This window comes from Octopus sinensis, linkage group LG1 (genome assembly GCF_006345805.1).
Source record: "Octopus sinensis linkage group LG1, ASM634580v1, whole genome shotgun sequence".
Classification (NCBI taxonomy): Eukaryota; Metazoa; Mollusca; class Cephalopoda; order Octopoda; family Octopodidae; genus Octopus; species Octopus sinensis.
In genome coordinates this window covers 51,908,759-51,931,867 of record NC_042997.1, presented here as the reverse complement: position 1 = coordinate 51,931,867, position 23,109 = coordinate 51,908,759, and the positions used below count along the sequence as shown (strand labels likewise).

Below are 23,109 nucleotides of genomic sequence, written 5' to 3'. Positions count from 1 at the left end.
ATGCTGGTGTGTTTACGTCCCCATCACTTAGCGGTTCAGCAAAAGAGACCGATAGAATAAGTACTGGGCTTACAAAGAATAAGTCCCGGGGTCGATTTGCTCGACTAAAGGCTGTGCTCCAGCATGGCCACAGTCAAATGACTGAAACAAGTAAAAGAGTAATCAAAATAGCATATTTAGCAATAAACAAAAACTCACTAAAATAATAGATATATCAAAGAAGGTACCAAACTTAAAAGCCTCAGTTTCCTATATAAGTTGGATGATGCAGAAGCATACTGACAAATTCTATCATCAAAAGGAAAATATACAACTTAAGATAGAGAAAAATAAAAATACAAACCAGTCTTGTGCATGATTCGGAATCTTAGCTTCTGATGGTGGTAGCGGGCTCACTAAGCGGGCCACTTGAGTCCAGACAAATTGGTAAAGATTCTGATTAGATGTGCTTTCTTGACATGGTAAAATCAAAGGTGTACCAAACAGATCTGGATGGGCTTTTTGAGATGACAAGAAATAGTCATCCACATGGATCTAAAAATGGAAGAAGTTCCTTTCTTACCAATATGCAAGGCATCAATAATGTATTTTAGGCAAATATACCAAATCCTTACACTAAAAGCTGATTTGAGAGTTTTTATACAACATATAAAGCCAATAAGTATTTCAAGTTTTGTTGAGAATATTATTTTTTTGAAGAATGACATTTTATATAGTAAAAATATTAGGAAAATCTGAATGCTTTTAAAATTTTACTACACTCACACACAGAGGTATACATAAAATATAGATACAAATATAGTGTACAGAGGAAACATAAATGTCCTAACTAGATTTGAATTGAATCCAAATTTATTAAAATCTGTTAAAGTTAGTCCATTATTTTCAGTGACTGGCTGTGCTCTCAGTTACCTCCTCATTATCTTTTCGATTGTTGCACTTGAGCAAACCAGATCAGCTTTGATTGAGTACTTCCATGGCAAACAGTTAATCTAATGAATGACAAGGCACAACCCATATATCCATCTTCAATGTTATAGCATTTCTCAGTTAAGATGAATGCTATATTTCACACCTAAATATATAGAGATGGATCCACCCACAGATGCAGTGTGACAGACTGGATATATTACACTCTCTCCATTGTCCAGATGAAATACAGTGGTATATAACTTATTTGGCTGGATGTTACATAAAAGATTATTTATTGTAAGCCTTTGATTAGTTATATGTATGAGGATGGCTCAGTCAAGCAATGACTAAAAGAAGGTTGCAAGGTACAGAAGACAGAAGCACAGCTAAACTAGACAATCAATCTACTAGGTTAGGAGACAAATCAAAAAGTAGGGAGTTTGTGAATGTTCCATGCTGCTAGGCTGGGAGGATGGCTTCAAACTATTAATCAATGAGATGGATCAAGCTGTCAATAGACAGAAGTATATCTGAAGTGATGTGGACATCCTAATTTGTAAAGCTAAAAGATATGGATATGTAATTTTGTGAAGCAGAGTAACAAGAGTCTATAACTAATAAAAGAGATCAGACAGGAGATAGTTATGTGAAAAGCTACAGAATATTTGGAGAAGTGTTGAGAAGCTGAAATACTAGGTTTGATTTGTTTTCCACCAATCAATAATATGATTTTGCAGGACAATACAAAGTGGCATGTCAACACATGCATTATCTGGTAACTACATGTTAGCATTATATCTCTTCATTATTAAAATGCTATTAGAACCCATATTGTTTCAGACACACTTTAACCAATTACATTTTCTCACTTATTCTCTCACAGTTGAAAATTACCTTTTATCATTACTTAGATATTTTGGTTTCAGTGTATTTTAATTTTCATGTATGAGGTAAAGTGTATGTTTAATTATAAGAATATCATGGTTGAAATCCATAATATGACAGCTTTGCTTTGAAATCTTCAAACAAATATGTATGAAAGTATATATAAAAATAATTTTGATGCAAAAACTATTTTTGTTTCTAAATTAAAAGTAGAAAGGCTTTAAAAAACATGATAATGATGATGCCAAAATATACATTCATATATACATATGCATGAATGTGTGTATTTGTACGCACAGGAGAGAAGTTCAAAGACAGTACTCAATTTCAAGGGGCAAGTATTATTTATGATTATGGCAACTGGCACCTCACATCGAGATATTTGAAATTTAAATTCCTAATGTGAAATGCAAGTGCACGTGCACACACATGAACACACACACATGCAATGAAATTTAAACCTTACAATATTTGAAATTACAGTTTGTCACAAAGACTTACCATCTTCCTATGAACAGCAATAATAAATCCTTTGAAAACATCACCAACAGATCGTGTTAAACTGTCACTTAGTGAGCTACTACAAGAACTGGCATTACTTGGATTCCGTGAATGGCCATTACTGCTTCCAGAATTACCATTAGTCAGGCAGGAATGAGAAGAAAAGTCTGAATTTTGAGATGGGGGGTCCCAACTATTGTTTTGAGGAAGTGAGCCAGAATTTGATCCATTCTTGTTTACATTGTGATATGGACTTCTTCCTGTAGGGTAAATAAAATAAAAAGATTGTACAAGAGTGAAAAACTGTTTTGTTTTTTATTCTCATTGAAAATGTTTAATAGAACAAACTTAAAAGGACTCACTTGTTGATAATCCCCTTTGTATTTCACTTAAACCAATACATTCTTTACCAGCTGTTGTTGGAATTGCTGTAGAATTAGTTGTAGTGCTGACAGAAGCTGTAATAATAGCAATTGATGAATCTGTTGAACCAATATCAGTGTCACTATTTGAGGCAGGAGGAGGTAACTCATAAGCATATAAACTTCCTCCAAGTAGAGTTCGAACTTTTTGATTATCTTGAGGTAGCGTCTACAATACAAGAAAAAGCAAAACAATATCTTTATACAACTGGAATATCTATAATTTGGTTGCTATAATTTAAAAATACACAATTTCACAATGAAATTCATTTTCAAAATAAATATTTATATGCAAAAACACTATTAAAAATAGTCCTTTGTTGCAATTTTTCTGTAATGCTTTTTAACTTTTCAGAAAGAATATCAACCCCAATTTATTTTGTCATTTCCCAAAAGCAAAACAAGAAAATAATAAAATGTATTTTTATAAAATTCTAAAATCTTAGAAACATATACATTCTCAAATATAATCCTAAAGTTTTAATTTTTACTAAATTAGAATTAATTTTTCTGAGTGGAGTATCCCCTTCAAAAACAATTCAAAGTATGAATATAAGATAAGATAAGATAATTAATTTTATAAATAAACTAACAAAAATTTAGTGTGCCAAGATGATAGTAATTCATTTGCTTTTACATCCATTTTTCCATGCTAGCATGGGTTAGACGAATACATTACAGTTTCATTATTTTACAGCCTTAATCCTTCTGTTTTCAAGTAAGGGATCATTTATTTTATGTATCTTTGAGGGTGCAAAGCTTGCAGATGATTTTCTTAAAAGGAAAAATAACATCACCACCTGCAAGTCATGATTTCAGAAGAAATGCAAATATAAACAAATGCATAGACACACATATCAGTATGCATGAACACATACATATATTCCTAAACAAAGGACTTCTTTCAGTTTCTGTCTTCCAAATCCACTCACAAGGCATTGGTCAGCCTGGAGCAATAATAGTAGACACCTGTCCAAAGTGCCATGCAATTCGACTGAACCCCAAATCAAGCGGTTGGGAAGTGAACTTCTCAACCACACAGTTATGCCTGCAACTCTAATGTTATCCTGATTTGTTTAACTTATTCACTTATCAACATTTCTCTTAATCCTTTTCTTTTCTTCTTCCATATTAAAATATATTGGACTCAGAAGCAATACAACATCTTGCCAGGCACTTTCATAACATATGTCATTTTCAGGTCCAGTATTCTCTGAAATGACCTTAACATTTGCTACCATATTTTCTTTGGTTTATATCTACCATGCCATTGATTCATTGCAAGTTTTCACCTAATATAATTCATCCATTTACATTATATGTCTTATATAAATGAAGCCTCTGATGCCTAACTACTCTTACTCACTTAAAAATATTGTCGATCATATTAAAACTTACCTTTACAATTGAGCCAAATATTTCTACAAAAAGGATTTGGTTTGCAGCAATATCAGTGAGTTTACTAAGTTCTTTCTTTAAGGTTTTATATTTTTCATCCATGTTAAGTCTGAGACCATACTTTACCGGAACAGAACCATCTAACCATATCACTAAAAATAGAAAAACATTTAAAATAAAATTTTAGACCAATTTTCATATTCCTAAAAAAATATGAATTGTTTAAGTTTTACAAATTCAAAAATTAAAAATCTAGAATCTGAAAATTCATCCACAGAAGTGCAATCCTTCAAGTAAGAATATATTAATTTTCTTTCTTATATTTTTTTAAAAAAACAACTACATATACAATGATGAGAAAATATAAGACAACTGAATGAAACAATTTATAAAGTATTGACCCTCTACCATAGGTAAAACTTCAACTATAAATATCTATAAGCTGTCAATTTTTATATTCAAATTTTATATAAAATGTCATACTATGTATATATCTAAGAGTTAAGGAATGGAGTAGATAAAATCTGGACTACATATGTTTCATAGCGAGTGGAATCTTCCAAGATTCCACTTGCTGTGAAACGTGTAGCCTGGATTTTATCTACTCCATTCCTTAAACCCTTGGAATTTTATTCACATACCTGGCAACCCTAGATGCTTACCATGAAATATAAAATAATTTTTTTCAGTTTATCATACTTCAATACAGTAAAAAATCCAAACTTCCGCCCCAATAAACCATTATTGTTTCTGAAAGTTGTTCTTTTATATTTTCTACAGATTGCTTGAAGCTCACTTTCTACCTACACATCGATCCTTGGATCTTACATTCATATATATCATTTTATATATACATCTCATCATTTAAGATCCATCTTCCATGCATGCATGAGTAGGATGGCTGACAGGAGCTGGCCAGGTAGAAAAATTATATATACAGAGTGAGCAAGATATTTGAAGACAGTTATATAATAACATAACTTTATCAAAAAATGCTATGAGGATAAAAATAAACCCTTTCTATAATGTTATTCAATGAAGCCATCTTCAGCTTCAACAACTGCTTCTATATCAGATCTAAATCATCTACATGCTCAATTCAAGTGGTCCTGGTTTATTTTGGACATTACTCTATGGCAGCTTTCAAAGAATCTTTGGTGTTATGGGCGTGTTCCTTGACCTCTCTCTCAACAACACTCCACATGTAATAGTCCAATAGGTTGGGATCTGGGGAACTAGGAGGCCAAATGTTAGCAGTTATGTGATCATGGAAATTTTCAGCCATCCATTCCTGTGTTATTAGAGCCATGTGATAGTGCAGAGTCTTACTGAAACACATATGACCTTCCATTGCATACTGTCTATCCAGGGCTTAACAATTATTTCCAGGACCTCAATGTAGGTGGCAGAGTTAATTCTAAGGCCTTGTGGAAAGAAGCAAGGAGGCATCTCATGTCCTTTATTGCTGACAACCCCTAAAACCATGACAGTTGCAGGAAATTTTGTATGTATAACACTTGGAACTTCAGAAGAGTCTGGTCATTTCTTCTGTTAACTTTTTGATCTTGGTCGAAGTTTTTCTCATTTGAGAAAAACCAAATCAAATCATCATCTGCTGGATTTTTCAGTTTGTTTAAGAGCCTTTAAAATCTAATGTAGTGATTTTCTTTTGCATTTGCTGTCAAATTGACCATTCCTCATCATATAAGACATATCTGATGTCTCCATGGACAACATTTCTGACTGTTACTTCTGAAACATGGAGACCTTTTGCAATTTACCTCATGGACTTTCTGGGATTGTAATCAATGGTCTGTTGAATTTGCTGGATAAATTCAGGTGTTCTGATGATTTCAGAGCATTTAGAATGTCTTTTATGCTTTGATACTTGTGATACATTTCATCTTCAGTCTCTAGGATCTTACAAAATTTGCAGACGAAAGATCTGGCAACTTCTAAAAATTGAGATATTTCTAAATCGCTATGTTCAGCCTTTATAACCACAATAACAGCATACCTCTTTATTTCTTGAGTAAGCTGAGGGTCTGCCTTTATTATTTTTTGAAACAAAGATTATACAGAGTTAGCAAAAACTGCAGCAATGAGCCAAAAAATTATGTCCTCAAATACCTTACGCACCCTGTGTATACACACACACATACATATATACAAAGATAAGACAGACAGTAACTTACAGCAATGTATGAAAAATACTATGAAAATTGGAAAGGATCTACAATCAAACCTGATACAATACTATGTATATGTCCAGAAATAAGAAACCTGATGATCATCGGATATTGAGAAAATCATTAAAAAGTTCTTGTTTTACATTTTCACACTGAATAGCTTCAACTTCTGTCCATCAACAACAAAATGAGAAATCATTCTTGTACAGTGCTGGTGTAGAAGGTTTGTGAATTTGTATGAATAACAAAATTTTCTGAAATTATCATACAGGTGTTCAATTTTTGGTGAATGACAAACAGATTTAAATTGTTTTCAAGCTGCCTTGTCACAAAGCTCATCAATCTCGGGTTTGTGTAAGCTGGATTATGTTCTCTATTATTGATTGGACCAGTCTTTTCAGCTTAAACTCGGTTAGGACTTTCTCCTCTAAAAAGACAGGAGTGCTGTCCCTTACAGTCAGGGCAGAAAAACTTGTTTCCCTTGCCCATATAAATGGTCGTGATATTTACATATAGCTAGTGTTTAGACTTCTGGATATTTGCTTCTGAAGCATCACCCAAAGTTTCTGCACGAAAAATTAACAATTCTCCACTGCTGAATCCACTGGAATGCTCCAATTTGGCAGCTGGTGTAGTGTTTTCCCCTAGCACTTCTAGCACTTGATTTTTAAGTTAACTTTGATTGGTGACCTGTTATCAGCTGATTTGACTGATGTCATGAAATAGTTCCTGGGGTCATAGAGAATTTTCATTGTATCATAAGTTATGCACGTCGTTCCTGCCTAAAAGCAGCCGAATTTCCTGAGCTTTTGGCAATTCACTATTCAGTTTTCAGGGTTTGAAGAGTAGATTGAACTTCATCCAGAAAAAGCCTATAACTACTGCATTTAAATATAAAGAGGAATTGTTCTAGTTGTTCTGGGAGCTTTGTGTATGTTAGTCATGAAACCAGTGTTGATGCTACTTTATTTTGAATCTGAAGGCCTCAACATTAGCAGCAAAGAGTGTGAAACTGAACAACAGCAATTTATCCAAGTTGATTCCAGGGAAAAAGAAAGCCTCTAAATCTTTTAACTTAATAGCTACAGAGTGGCAAAAGTCCTAACAAATAACAAGGTTTTTGAGTTGGCAGGAGTTGGGCCTCTGGTTTTGAGTGCTCTTTATTTTAAAGGGCACATTTGTAATCTCATATTTGCCACGAGATGAGCCAAACATCATTAAGACCTATTTATCCAACAATAATGAAAACAATGTCATGAGATTTTGAATATGTTTTGCTGGATAATGTAATGACATCATGGCTGGCACACACAAAGGAATCTGAAACTGCTGCTGTTAATTTTTCCATTGTCATAGTCTCCAATTACAGTTCCAAGTTTGTATGATCTTCCATTTGTTAAAATCACCCCTGAGGATGACTGTAGTTAGTAGCTGTTAGAAGAAGTCCTTAGGCTGATTGACAGACAACATGACTGGTGCACAGATACTAGGTAAGGCAACATCAGATGATAACTGGGCTTTGGCAGTTATGGTAACAGATCATTCTCCTCAGCAACGCCAATGATTTTCCAAAGAATGTGTAATATTTGTCAACCTAAACAAGAGAGCCCTTTTAATCAGCTTGGTCTCAAACATCAGTTCACTAGCTATAAGAGATGTTCTATGTTGAAGTCAGCATGTTCCATAACAGACAACAACAGGTTTCATATTCTATATGACAAGTCTGAGCAGCACTCTTGGCTTTGTCTCCTATTCAGCAACTTTTCTGAGTGAATGATTTCAGAAACGCTTTTACTTAGGCTCCTCTCCAGATGGAGCAATCAGCACTGTCCCTACATACGGCTGCTTGAGGTAGCTGCCAACTATTACCACACAAATTGACATATAGAGAGTAGGTCTGATTAGAATCTTCCTACACATCCAGTCCCTTCTTTGGTATCAGATTTTAGAAATCAGAAATCCTCATTGCAAGAGATAATACTTATGCAATGAAGCTTTAGAATTTATACTTCCCAGCATTACAACCCTTTCCTAGATGCAGGTTGCAGGAAACTACCTGAAAACTGATTGCACAGTTTGCTTTTCTTTCAGAATCAACATTCCTGTTCTTATATTCACCCATAAAGCAACAAAGCAGTGATTGATGTTTCTGGGCATGTCTACCATGGCGAACCTGAACATTATTTCTGAGGCCCATTGTTGCACCAAGATCCCCTGACAAATTATCCTAGCCACATAAAAAAAAAAAAAAGAAAGAATTATACACATACATACGAGTCCATTCATTTTCCTTTTACACATAGCAGAAAGTGGATACTGAAAAAAGTATATAAATATGAAGGTAACTAACCAATAACTTCCAAATGAACACAGCTGTCCATTGGTAAAGGTAATGACAAATAGTTGAAAGGGTCAAAGCGGACACTGACATGACCACATTCTTTACACCGTACTTGAGATTTCAATTGACCATGGAATAAATCAACGACAATTGACTGGTTACGAAGTATATGATTTTCCCAAGCCTGCAAAACAAACATAAAACTCATGAAAAGAATGATACAAATAATGTTTTACATTATTTCAAGACTTTAATGGCTTTCATTAAATTTACCACTTTAAACTTTTTTGTAACCTCTCAGTGTATTTAATATTGAAGATGGTGAGCTGGCAGAATTCAAGGCAGTGGGGTGTGATTTGATTAAAATTTCTATAAATTTTAAAAGACCATATAGAGCGTTTTTAAGATATTGGATAGAGTAGTCTCCCATGAGCAATGATTGATGTGGTAACTGTTTAGGAAATATAGTCATTTAGAATTAGTTCATTCATTGTTGTCCAAGGTTCAGTCCTTTTTCTTCCTATAAATTAAAATTCTATTTGCAGAACTGAGATTAAGATACCTATGGTATCTAGAAAAAATGCTTTGCAGTATTTCCTCTGATTTAACATTCTGAGTTCAAATTTCACTAAGGTTCACTTTCAGAGTTGGTAAAAAAAAGTACCAACTGAACACTGGGATCAATGTAACTGACTAGCCCACTCCCATAAAATTGCTGGCCTTGTGCCAAAATTTGAAATTAATATTTATTCTTCCTCTATATTCCAAACACAATGACTAAACTGATGCTGTTGGCTTGTGAAGGTTTAAATCATTAACTAAACTTCGTTATTTTCATTTTGTTTTAAATACAAGATTTGAGGATTTCTTATGGCTAATAGAAAAAGGAAAAAAATTACTACAGTGGTTTGAATTATTAAAAATTAACTAATGTAAAACTGCATACTTCCATAGGTATCTTAATCTCAGTTCTGCAAATAGAATTTTAATTTATAGGAAGAAAAAGGACTGAACCTTGGTCAACAATGAATTAACTAATTCTAAATGACTATATTTCCTAAACAGTTACCACATCAATCATTGCTCATGGGAGACTACTCTATCCAATATCTTGAAAACGCTCTATATGGTCTTTTTAAAATTTATAGAAATTTTAATCAAATCACACCCTACTGCCTTGAAATGAAAAGACACCTTGAACAATTTAGTTCAAAATATTAAAAAAAATAGGATGGTAAAAACTGGAATGTTTTGTCATGGTTCAATAAGGACTAACCCGAGCTAAACAACAAAATAATAGTACAAGCCTATTTGGAATTTTATGAGTTAGATATTATAGTAAATGTTAAAAACTTGCCTATTAACCCTTTCATTACCAAACCGCCCAAAGCCGCCTGAAAAAAATTTTGGTTAATGTGACCAAACCGCCCAAACCCGCCCGTATTTACCTATTCATATTTAAATGAGAATATCAGAGCAAATCTCTTTAGTACATTCGTGAAAACATGTGATTATACTTCGTAAACAGTTCATCTACAGTTTTGTACAATGATCGAAGTGTAATTTTAATTCCGTGAATTTTGGGAGATTTTTTTCCGAAATTTGTTCCTATTGTGTTTTCAAAATTTGTAATTCTGACAAAAAATGGATACGAATTTCATTATATCAAGCAGCGAGTCAGAATTCGAAGGCTTTTCTACTGAAGACCTTGATAAATCTAACTCTATGACTGAAAAAAAAAGTACGAGGTATTTGATAATGAATCCGATGTTTCATTTTCCGAAAGTGAAAACAGTGAATCCGAGAGCTCCGACAGCAATAAAGAAAATGAATTGGCACTTGAATGGAGTGAAAATTTAAAAACTTTCTTTCGGTGATTTTTCTGAAGAAACTGGACCAAGCCAGTCTTTCCCAGGAGAGTAAAGCCTTAGACTATTTCTATTTACTTTTTTGAATGAGCCTATTTGAAATCATTACGGCGGAAACGAACCGTTACACTAAATGTAAACAAAGCGAAAGAAAGGATAGTTTGTGGTTTCCCACAACCTTAAATGAAATTAAGGCCTATTTTGCCATAAATATTATTATGGGTATCAGAAAGTTACCCAGAATAACAAATTCTATAGTAAAATTTTGTTGTATACCCAATTGAATATTAGCTAATAACCCATTTTCTATAGTGATGTTTGAACAAAAATTTTAATAATTTTATATTTTGTTGAATTTACCTGTATCTACCTGCAATTAGAGTCACTTTGTGACAAAAATTATAGTATAGAATTGGTTGAGAACATTTCATTAAATTATCTTCCAAAAATCACATTAGTATATTGATAAATAAAAAAGTTATAGTTGTTTAATGAAACCAGACTAAATTTATGATTATGTGAGAAATTAATTGAAACACATAAGGGGTGTATTTTGGTCAGAAATATAGTAACGAAAAGGTTAAAGTATTTTATGTAGTAAAAATGTAAAAGGGAATAAACTGCACTAAAATTTCTCCTCTTGAAACAATTAATTGTGCTAGAAAGCATTAAAACAATATCTATTTTCCATCCTGAAAATTTTTATTACAGAATAATAATTCCTGGTAAAGTTTTAGAAAAGAATATTTACTTCCTGTGCTACTTCTTCATCAGGACGTCCATTACTGTCTTTCAATTCAACATATGGTTTCTCGTGGACCCTGCAACAGTGATAAAACCTAAATTAAATTATATCCTAAAATATAAACATTTACACAAGCATTTCAAAAAGCATATCATCAAACTAATAAGAAACAAGGACTGTTTTAAAATTTAGCCTCTTTACACAATATTGAGAATACAAAGAAAAAATATAATCCTTGAACTAGATAAATATATGTAAGTAGGAAAACTTAAAAATATTTATTATCTTTCTTTTATTAATGTATACTCTTGGGCTATTTAGGTCTTCACAAATGTAAAACATTCTTTCTAAGCACATTTTTTTAATGCAAGCAACATCATCACTATCAACGTGTTAAAGTTCAATTTTACATGCTTGCATAGGTCAGATAGAAAGTTTGCCTTGGCAAATTCTATGACCAAATGCCCTTCCTGTTAACAACTCTCACTTGTTTCTAAGTAAGGTAATATTTACACTGGTTGGATACATTTTCATAGAAGGTTCAAAATAAATCCTGCTTGTATAACAGTGACACTTGGAGATATGCACAGATACACAAACATGCACATGTATGTGTGTGTGCCTGCAGAGAGAGAGAGACATTTTTTAGTTTCTGTCTACCAAATCTACTCACAAGGCTTTAGTTGATCCAGGGTTATAGAAAACCATACTATTTAGAGTAGCATAAAAGCGACAAGGCTTGAAAGAAATGAAGGCGGTATGCTTTGCTAGATGTGCGATGTCAGTGTGCACATACGACAGAGTGTAAGTGTCTTGAGAGAAAAATTGGGTATAAGAGGTGTCGGATGAGGTGTGCAAGAGAGATGACTGTACTGGTATGGTCATAGGATACAAATGGACAAGGACAGCAGTGTAAAGAAGTGCCAATTTCTGTGGAGGTAACTTATGGAAGAGGTAGACCCAGGAAGACATGGTACAAGGTGATGAAGCATGACCTTCAGATTTTGAGTCTCACAGGGGTGAAGACAAGTGATTGAGACCTTTGGAAGTTTTCTGTGCTTCAGAAGTCACATCAAGCCAAGTGAAATTGTAGTCATGGCCAGTGCCAGTGACACGTAAAGGGCACCTGTACCAGTGACATGTAAAAAGTACCCGTGCTGATGATACATAGAAGGAAAAGGCAGCCATGCTGGTGACACGAAAAGGCACCTGTGCTAATGACACGTAAAAGGCACTCATGTTGGTGACACATAAAAGGTACCCATTACACTCTGTGGAGTAGTTGGTGTTAGGAAGGACATACAGCCATAGAAACCAAACCAAAACAGACTGGAGCCTGGTACAGCTCTCCAGCTTACCAATTCCAGCCAAACCATCTAACCCATACCAGCTCGGAAAACAGATACTAAATGATGGTGATGATTCCACATACCAAACACTTTTGACAATAAGATCAGGAAGTCTTCACTATATTATAAACTCAGTCTTTCTGCACAAATAAGGAATAACAAAGTCACACAACACTTATGACATGAAAAGCTTTCATTCTATGGCTGGATAAATAGTTGTAAAGACAGTAAAAAAAGTTAATAAATAAATTACATTACCGGTTGAGATCTTCATGCAATCCATCTAAAAGGAAACTGAGAAGCTCTTGAGAATCTTGTTGTTGAAATCCATTAAACCGAGGAGCATATTTACCAATCGTCCACTATAAAAATGATGTCAAGAGAAAAATGGAAAACAACCAAATTAAAACACATATACCTAGAAATGGCAAAGTAAATATTCACATAACTTATAAAAGTTTGAATAAATGTAAAGCTAAAAGGATAACAAAAATATCACAATATGAGATGAAATTCTTTAATATTGAAGATTAATCAACAGGGTTTTTTTGTTTTTTTTTTGTTACTGAAATACAATTTCTCCTAAGCATTAAAATTTGTTTATTCTGGAGAGTCATCTGGAATAATTATCACACTCAGAGTATTTCTCTATTTACTAAATGCAGTGATAAAGAGCTTGCATAGTGCACACAAGTGTTTAACTGACATTAAAAATCTAGTAGGAAACAATTATTTCCCTCAAATTATATCCTGCTGTCTTACAGTAGGACATATTGGATAATGTGGTCCTAGGTTCCTTGCATGTAGAATAAAGATAAGGGTAATCAAGGTTGGAATTTTATCGTAAGTTTGTTTGAACTGGGGCAATACTACAAGTATCTCACATTATTAAATTCTAATTCCTGAACACCTGGCTTAATCCCTAGCATATTTGACAAATATTGACAGATGTTACACTATTTCTTTACTAAAGATGTTTATGATTCAATGCACCAGTCCAATAAGCTAAAAATAAGTAACAGTGGAATACAGATGTATGATGAAGGCAAAAACATCATGACATTACAAATACAAAGTTCAAAGAATCTCAAATTGAGAGAATTCCTCATAATCCATTGCAGTGTTTTCTCTTCTAAAAGAATATTGCATTCTTATTTTGTCTTATCCATTTAGAACTACACTCTTTTTCCTAATCATTTATCCTTAGAATTAGAATCTTCTTCAATTCTTTTCCTACATACATTTCTCCAAAAGGCAGCACTACCGGCAAAAGAAGGTCAAACTGATTATCAACCAAGCACGTCAATTTCATAAGTCTGACAAAGTTATCAGTACTGCTGCTTCTCCACTAACGTCTTTTAAAGGAGAAAGTAGGGGATGCTAAACACCATTTAATGCAGTCAATAATTAGAAAAGTATGTGATGAAATACAAAATGATGAAAAAGTAAATCTTTATAGACTTCTTTACAGTATTTTATTAATTGATTTCCTACATTTCTTACTGATTTTTCTGCTCACAAATTTCTATATATGTTTTCATACTTCTGAACAAAAATGTCTCTTACATAATTAATAATTCATGAGATGTTTGGATTAAAATAAATGCACATGATAATAAACTGCCATTCATATACTTTTTACAAATTGCTAGTTATATAATGTATTTGTGGTTGATAAAAGTACTTCTGTATATGTAAGTATACAATAGTGTCTAATTGAAATTATGCACACACAAAATAATGTGTGCTGTTAAAAAAATACTTCAAATTTTTTTAATGCCAATGATTGAGATAATACCAAATTAATTATTGCATCCAGTGTTGGCCCTCCATTTCTTTTTTCTTTTTCCATTGTTGAAATTCAATTATTATTTCAATCAAAAGTTTCAACATTACTTGTTGAATAAAAATATTTTCATTAAAATGTTTTGGCTATTAATTAGGTCCATGCTAGAAAATTAATTTCTACTCTTATATTCACCTATCTGTCTCTCTACATGTGCACACACACACTCACACATACAATAAATATTCCATTTTTCATGTGCTACTGAATACAGCTAATGTACTCATCCACTGCACCATACAAATGTTAGGCAACTGCTTGTTGCCAAATACATCACTTTTGCAAATAATGAACTACCAAGACATTAAGCAAACTATTGTCAATAGACTTTTCATTAGTTAAAAAACACTCTTTATAAGGAAATAGGCTTGAAACTGAAACAAGTTTGGAAATCATTCAATGTTCAAGGTGTCGTAAAGGTAACACAAGAAACCTGAAACAAATTACAGAGAAAATATGAGGTTTAGAACAAATTTTGCTGTCAATTTATTGACAATTTGAGGGATTTGAAGAACTAGAAATGGCTGCTCCAAAGTAATCAGAAGCCATCATTGATATTTCCAATCAATTGACATTTATGTTTCTATGGGTCACATAAATGACCTTGGTCAAATGACCAAGAGCTCATACACAAGGACCTCACTGAAATTGAATACCACTACAGAAAAGCTAAAGATCTAACAATGGAAACTGTTGTTTGTTCAGTCACTGTTAAAGGGCTAGATGAAGCAAAGTCACACATTCAAAGAGCAGTTCATAATTTTGAATTTCAGAATTCAAATCTCAAGTGAGGTAGAAAAGTTGCTGTAAATCTAAATAATGCTCATTTTCTGCTACCATGAAATTTATGAAGAAAAAGAAAAGACTATGATGGAAGCAAGCAACTCATGACACATTTATAAAGAGACAAGATGCTCCTCCTTTAGGTGACCAAATATGAACAGCAAAGCAACATTGAGAGATGAGTAATGAGGGAAAAAAAATCAAGTGTTATCTGATTGCTTTTATTTGCATTAAGGAGGGCATTCAGCCACAGAAACCATGCCAAATCAGACTGAAATCTGGTGCAGCTCTTTGGCTTACCAGCCCTGATCAAATCGTCCGACTCATGCCAGCATGGACAACAGATATTAAATGATGATATTTGATGATTGATTTATCAAATCAATGTTTTGGAGGTGTACTTACAAGACAAGTGATTGGATTTGAGACTCTACATTGAAACTAAAAAACAAAAGCAGCATGGAAGACACATATGACTGTTAACTTCACTTAAACATTTATAATAACAGATGTCAAAATGTTCAAGTGAAGTAAACAGTCTTTGTGTGTTTTTCAGTGGCAAATATGTGTCTTTCACACTGCAATCGATTAAAACCATTGTTTTATTGCTTCTTGTTTAATACTTCAAAAAAATTTTATATGCTAAATTTTATCAGTGAGAATACAATTGTTGTTTATGGAATTATTTTGGTGGGGATTAGTCTCCCACTAAGTGTTTGGATATGAGGAACTAACTGAATTGTTAAGTTGGGATACTAATGAAGAACAACCTAAGGAAAGTTAACAATGAGTATGGTTTACTAAGACATTTGTACAAAGTGCAGTACTTTGTTTTCTATAATATATATGTATATTATAGTTGTGTTCTCGAGCAAGGCACTTTATTTCATGTTGCTCCAGTTCACTCAGCTGTAGAAATGAGTTGCGACGTCACTGGTGCCAAGCTGTATCGACCTTTGTCTTTCCCTTGGATAACACTGGTGGCGTGGAGAGGGGAGGCTGGTATGCATGGGCGACTGCTGGCCTTCCATAAACAACCTTGCCCGGACTTGTGTCTAGGAGGGTAACTTTCTAGGTGCAATCCCATGGTCATTCATGACCGAAGGGGGTCTTTACTCTTAGTTGTCAGTTAGAACATCCCTGAAGCAGTCATCAATTAGAACAAGCCTTGTCTTGATATTGTGTGATAGTTATAAAATGATTGTTACTATCACACAAGCAATGTCATTCATTTCCAGTATTCTACAAGAACATGTCTGCCACAGAGAAATATTACTTTGCTTGGAAACAGGTGAGAGTTGGCAACAGAAAGGCCATCTGAATGTATAAAATCACTCTCAAAACTTTATCTGACATTAAAGGATGATTATTATAGTGGTGTCAGAAACTTTTAAATTTACAGTATTACTTTAACTAAATGTATTTAGCTGAGACAGTAGACTAAAGAGATAAATCATCTAGCAACCCTTTTGATACTAACCCAACCAAGACTGCCCTTGATTCTATGACAGAACTAATTATATGGTTTGGGCAGAAAGCTATATGGTAGCTATAGGCATAACACAATTTTGAGCTAAGAATTTTAAGGGAATGTATTTGAGATACTACTTTCCCTGAAGGATGATAAGTTAGCTAGAGCAATCTGGAATAAAATAAGACATACAAAGATAATTAACAAAGCTGAGAGTGATGAGTCAATAGAATATTGATGGAACCTTTAAATAAAATATCAGCCAACCTGCTACTGTTTGGAGCCACAAAATATAAACATGCTCTACTGTGGAAGTCAACTGATCAGTTGTCATCAATGTATTAGTAAAAATACAAAAGAAAGAAGAAATCTATTTGAGTAATGGGTTTGATGAGGATACCAAACTCATTGCCCAAGATACACTTAGATTCTAGAAAAAAAAATCTATTTACTACAGAATATCAACATATATGGGACAATGAGAAAATCAACAAATTCTTAAACTGTAAAAAGGGGGAATAATTGTGCAAAGAGAGTCTTGACATTTTTAAATACCTTTTCTTTACAGCTTTGTCACTGAACAGGCTACCAGAAATGGTTAGAAAATACATGGAAACACATATTATATGATATAAATATATATGTATATAATGGTTCTATTTTTCTTTTAAATTAGAAATAAAATGTTGTTACCCTGAGTTTAAGTGGGGCAATAGTTTTTGATGAGCCGCTCCAGAGATCTTTCACTAATTCACCATATCGCTGAGCTATATGACCTTTCATACCCAATGGATTCATTCTGAAATTAAAGTTATTCCTTATAACTTGCAAAGCATTTTAAAGAAAAATGACTAATATTCTTGATCTACAAAATACTATCAAAATGTAATGAGGAATTATTTTATGAAAACATACTAAAAATGATTGGAAAAATAAAAATTTGATCCTAAGTGTTATCAAAGAAATTTACAGCTTGTTTTACAAAAGTAGGCAAACCATTAATCATGTACAACACAGTAATTGACTGGTCAATGTACAATGTATTCAAGAACCTTTAGTTAAGTATGGGAAATAAATTCCGTGTTAGAGATGTAACTGGAATGCATACATTAAAAAAAAAAGCTAAATATTAAACCATTTGTATTAAAGGTTCCAGTAGATGGAACCTTTTTCATGTTCAAAGGGAAAAGGGCAGCACCCATGAACAATTTCAGGGTTTCTAAAACTGATGGGAAGAAGGAAGTAAGTTATCTTTAGATAAAAAACTTAGGTTGAATTCATGCAACAGTGGACTCTGCTAAAAGCTACCAAGAGTCAGATTGAGGGGGTTAAACGAGCAACAGATTAAGTCTACCATACATAAACAGGAGTATTTAAAGGCTAATGTTAGAATTTCTAAATATTGTCAATATCTCCAATTAGCATTTTTAAAGCTACTACCTAGTTGTAATTAGCTTGAAAAAACTGATGTCTTGATAAACTTAATATGTAAACTTACCGATTAAGCTCATACAGATGTAAGCCACCAGTAAAATATTGAGTAAGGGGCCAAGTGTTTGAGACACACTGGACAGCAGCATTCATGAAACATGTATTTCCCAAATTATTTAAACCTGTTGCACCTTGCTCTGTGGGTACTAAATATAAAAAAGAAAATTTAAAATATTTTTAACACAATCTGACAAACAGATTACCATTATCTATAACAGAGCTTGTGCACACGTTATCTGATAATAAACAAGAACAACAATAGATTAACCCTTTTGATACCAACCCAGCCAAAACCGCCTCAGGCTCTGTAGTACAAATGTCTTACTTTCATAAGTTCTGAATTAAAATCTTCCACCAAACCTTAGTCACAATTTATGTTCCCAACACTAGCTTAATGATAAAACTAAGTTCTTTTACTAAATTCTTTGTTATATTTAAAATTAATTGAATGAAACACAGAGCATCTCAAAATAAATAGGGTAACGAAAGGGTTAAGAAGAGTGAAGGTTGTTTTTATATGTTATATCATGTTTGAAAGCACTGGTATTATCCAGTTATTTGTCTTCAACACATTGTAATCCAGATAGTTTAGAAAGGAAAATATTAGTTAGTGATAACACACTTGATGATATTCTCAAAAGATAGGAATATAAAAAATGAATTGGATCAAAAACATCTACAATTATTTTACACTACTTCAAATATTGCTTAGGAGATCCAGCATGAAAAACAAATGTTGAATTACGATGATAATGGGTATTAGTATACAGCTATCATAAATTGCTTCAAGTTTTATAGCAAAATTAAATAAACAAAAACAAGACTAGTATTTGATAAATTTAGAGTAATATTCAATCTGAAGATATGTATTTCAGCAATTCAATTAAATCATTATGACAAGTAATTTTTATTCAATACTACAAACTTCATGATGATAGCTAGTGAAAAATTTTTTAATCTTAAATTTACAATGATCAGTTTGGTTGTTTACATGCCCTTATGTGAACTTTGACTTCATCAAAAGCCGGATTTTAGCTGTAGTTTTCGTAACCCTCAGATTACGATTGGCACTTCTTATCAGATAACATATAAATCTACAGTAGGTTTGTTGTCAAAAATCCTTCTGTTAGTTGTAGTGTTATCTAAAGCAATGAAGTATCATGATGATATATATTTTTTATTGATCTTGAAAGATGAATTGGAGTTTATCCATGCAAACAAATTCTACTCTGTAATAACTCAACAACTCATTGAATGATATATAAAAAAAGGATAAAGATCTTTTCCGATTCATACAGACTCAAAGGGCTGGTTTCCCAGTTTTTGTGGTATATATATTAACCTCTGGACGGAATGTTGGTCCATGCAGGAATATTCATTTTTGCCAACTGAGTGGACTAGAGCAACATGAAACGTTTTGCTCAAGAACACAATGCATCATCCAGTCCAGGAATTGAAACCACAGTATTACGATCATGTGTCCAACACCTTAACCACTAAGCCACATGCCTCCACCATTGAAAGACATACAACAGAAAAATAATATTTAGCAACTACTGATTGATGGCAATTTCAAAAGAACAAATGAAATAATATATTTCCTTACCATTATCTTTTTTACTAAAATTTCTGTGTTTTGCAAGCTGACACATCTCTTCAGGCCATGTGAGATCTTTGTTTCGAACTAAAAATAAACAAATCGAAGGCACTCTCAGAGAAATTACAATATTTAGAAAGTAACAATGCCAGTTTAAACATTCAATATTTGGGTTCTAACCTACTTCCTTCCTTCATTATTTACTTCATTATTCAGCAGAGACTATTCTGAACTTTTTCCACTAATAAGATCCTTATCTGTCTTGTATAAAGTCAATAGCTAGCCAGTTTCATTCTTTTACAACCAGCTTTCTGTATAAAGACACTCAAGTGCGCTTTCTAATAGAAAAAGATAGCGAAGATTTAAGTCCTTTAATAAGTACTTATACAGCTACTTCACATGAAATATATTTGCAATTTTACAATTAGAAAAAAAAACAAACTCATATCCATTCATGATAATTCTTGCCATAATTCTTTCCATTATATTTGTAAGAACTAACTTCCTTTCTCCAAGCTTAGATTCGAAACCGAATCTAAGGATTCTCGCTCGGTTGATCCACCACTGACCAAACAGGCGCAAAAGAAATTTCTTTGTCCTGTCAAAAAATGATGGATCATTTTCCTTTGAACTCAGACCTCAGCCATGTCAGGTGAAGTTCAAATGGACAAGAGTTGACCTATTTAGGCACAATTTCTCCTGTGGTATGTCTGTCCTTCTAGCTGCCATGACTTGTTATAAATACAGTAATCCATAAAGGGACAGACAGTCAAATCAGAGATGCACCACGAGATAGGAGGCCAATAATTTCTCAGATATTCAACATGAACGACCAGTGTGAATGACCAACACACACACACAGACATGTCCGGTTGAATGACCAATGCATACACCGACACAAAACATATTCAGTTCTACCCTTTCATATCCACAGATGAATTTTGTTGATTTATTCGCCAGCTCAAAGCAGTTGGCAACGAATTGATGTAGTGAAAATTTGTGCATACCACAAGCAAATGCAAGTGCCGTTTAAATAAATTATTTAAACTACAAACTGATGTTATTCCTTTGTTTACTTTGAAGGCATCCACATGCCTATCGCATCTGTTACCTCAACATCTACTGATACACCTTTCCACTACATATTCATAACTTAATCTATTAGATATAGATGTTAGTAATTTCTGTTCAGTGCTGAAAGATCTTCGTAATCGTAACAGATAATGTTCTTTTTTGTTTGATTAAAAATTTAAAAGGAATTTCTGTTGGTGACTCTAATATATGGAAAAAAAAAGAATAAAATTTGAGAATGAATAATTAACTTATATATGAAAAGTTAAAATTGCTAAATTCTTGTTCCTAACTTTGCACTATGAAATTGGCTCAAATTAAGGACAAATTAATGTTTCATTGAAATGAAATACCCTAAAAATATTTACCTTCAATAAGAATTTGTTGATTTTCTTCCACCCCAGCATCTTCTAATGTCATACAGTCATCCTCCAAAAGAGTCATGTTATGCTGAAACAAATAAAAAGTTTAAATGGAATCAAAGTGAAAAAAAAGACATCATGAGTTATAAATACAACCTGAGTATAAAAAGCCCTTTTCATATTTATCGCATTTATTTTATCTTTCTAATTTATTTTCCTTTCTTCAAATATCTTAAGCTGAGTTATGTTGAGAGTTTCCAAGGTTAAATTGACATGGTTTGTTGACATTAATTAATATTCAATCTTAAGTGTTGTAAGATAGAAAGTGGTGGGTCATTTTTTTCAAAGTACTGTAGGCTTTGTTCTTTGCCTGACTGCTGCAGCACAGCTAAAATTGAACTATTTTGGGGAAGTTCTGGGCAAATATGAGCAGTAGGGGGACATGCCTTAGAGGCTGGTTTCAGTCAGCTAATTTACTGAGTCTGAAGAAACAAGGGTGAAGCACTTCCACTATCCAGGACAGAAGTATAAAACTGGTGAAAAACCAGCTAACTTAAAGTGCCTTAGAATCTGGAAGCAGGAAAGACATTACCCTGTATGAAGATGTGTGAAATAACATTTTGAAATACAAATAAGTTCATATGCCATGATGTTTCCATACACACAAATACATTCCTGTGCATATATATATATCATTCCGTAACACCGATTTATACTTTTTTCTATCCCCCAAAGACAGAGATAACCATATTGGTGTGGTCAAAGTATAAATACTCTCAACATCATGCAAACATCCAAATTTGCAAACTTTACTCAATTATTAATTTCACTATTATTATTTTCTTCAGATTCTAATTCTATTTGCTAAAAAAGGCGGTCTGAATGAAATGTTTTGTGTGGGAGTCTAAAAGTGACAGAAAGAAATAAGATAATTATATCATTATATAGTTTAAATCATACAAGCTAATTCAGAACTGAAGCTACTGCTACTAATTCATGGTTGAATATTTAGCTATAAGTAAAACAACCAATCATAAAAATATTTGCACAGGCAAACATCAAAATTTTTCAAAGACTACTTTCTTTTATAAGGCAAACTCTTTCAAAAGATTCATTGTGAAAAAAAAAATAGATGGTACTCAAAACCTTAAGTATACATCATTAATTTAACTTTTATAACTCATGCATTTACACAAACCATTTAAAAGATAATTCCAGCTACAATTATATAAGTCAATTCTGAAAGACATAAATGCCTTATGAAAGGCTATCTTCAAAGAAAATGTTTTTTCTATGTCTTTTAGGATGACAGATGAACAAATAGAAGTTTTGAAAAAAATTGATAAAACAAAATATTTAACTATTAACATTCAACTGAAATATCTTCAAACACAATATACCTCATCTTTAAATTTCCAAAGTCGAATATCTTCTTTATTAAATCGAAGTCTTCCACATAGAAATTCATAGATTTGTTGCAATGTATGATGTCGGCTAAATGCTGCAGTGTAAGCTAAATATCGGCGGGGTGTATTTGCTGAAAAGTTGGCAATATCTATAAATATCAAGAAATATTACATTTTTTTCTTTTTAATTGAAAATGTATTTAACAATTAAATGATGAATTTAAATAATACACAAAGAGAAAGTCTGTAACAATGATGCTAGTGAAACTTCTACACTTCTTGAAAGAATCAAAGTAATTACACCTGAAACATTCTAATAATTGTCATTCTTGTTTAGTTTGTTTTAGCTATCACAGCAGCTTCTATATACTTTCAAACTATTAACCCAAAATTCTGAATAATCTCTTTCTGCAAACACAAAATCATCAAAGCACTAAAACATTTCAAACCAATAGTTTGTTTTTTTTCTTTT

General features: G+C 32.8%; 1 protein-coding gene across 3 annotated transcripts in view; it reads right to left on the bottom strand.

Annotated features, from left to right (window-relative positions):
* The window catches only part of LOC115232624 (ubiquitin carboxyl-terminal hydrolase 32), a 166,547-nt gene that overhangs the window by 25,117 nt on the left and 118,321 nt on the right, over window positions 1-23,109 (bottom strand). For 2 of the 3 annotated variants that reach the window (XM_029802624.2, XM_036500816.1), the window contains exons 16-27: window positions 22,632-22,786; window positions 21,238-21,319; window positions 19,808-19,885; window positions 18,209-18,347; window positions 17,404-17,509; window positions 12,869-12,972; window positions 11,268-11,337; window positions 8,658-8,832; window positions 4,119-4,270; window positions 2,661-2,889; window positions 2,299-2,558; window positions 344-534 (exon numbers count right to left, since the gene is read on the bottom strand). In XM_029802624.2, the coding sequence (XP_029658484.1) occupies window positions 344-534; window positions 2,299-2,558; window positions 2,661-2,889; window positions 4,119-4,270; window positions 8,658-8,832; window positions 11,268-11,337; window positions 12,869-12,972; window positions 17,404-17,509; window positions 18,209-18,347; window positions 19,808-19,885; window positions 21,238-21,319; window positions 22,632-22,786 (1,741 nt within the window). The remainder of the gene's footprint in view (window positions 1-343; window positions 535-2,298; window positions 2,559-2,660; window positions 2,890-4,118; window positions 4,271-8,657; window positions 8,833-11,267; window positions 11,338-12,868; window positions 12,973-17,403; window positions 17,510-18,208; window positions 18,348-19,807; window positions 19,886-21,237; window positions 21,320-22,631; window positions 22,787-23,109) is intronic. The other variant, XM_036500817.1, reaches the window with a different exon arrangement.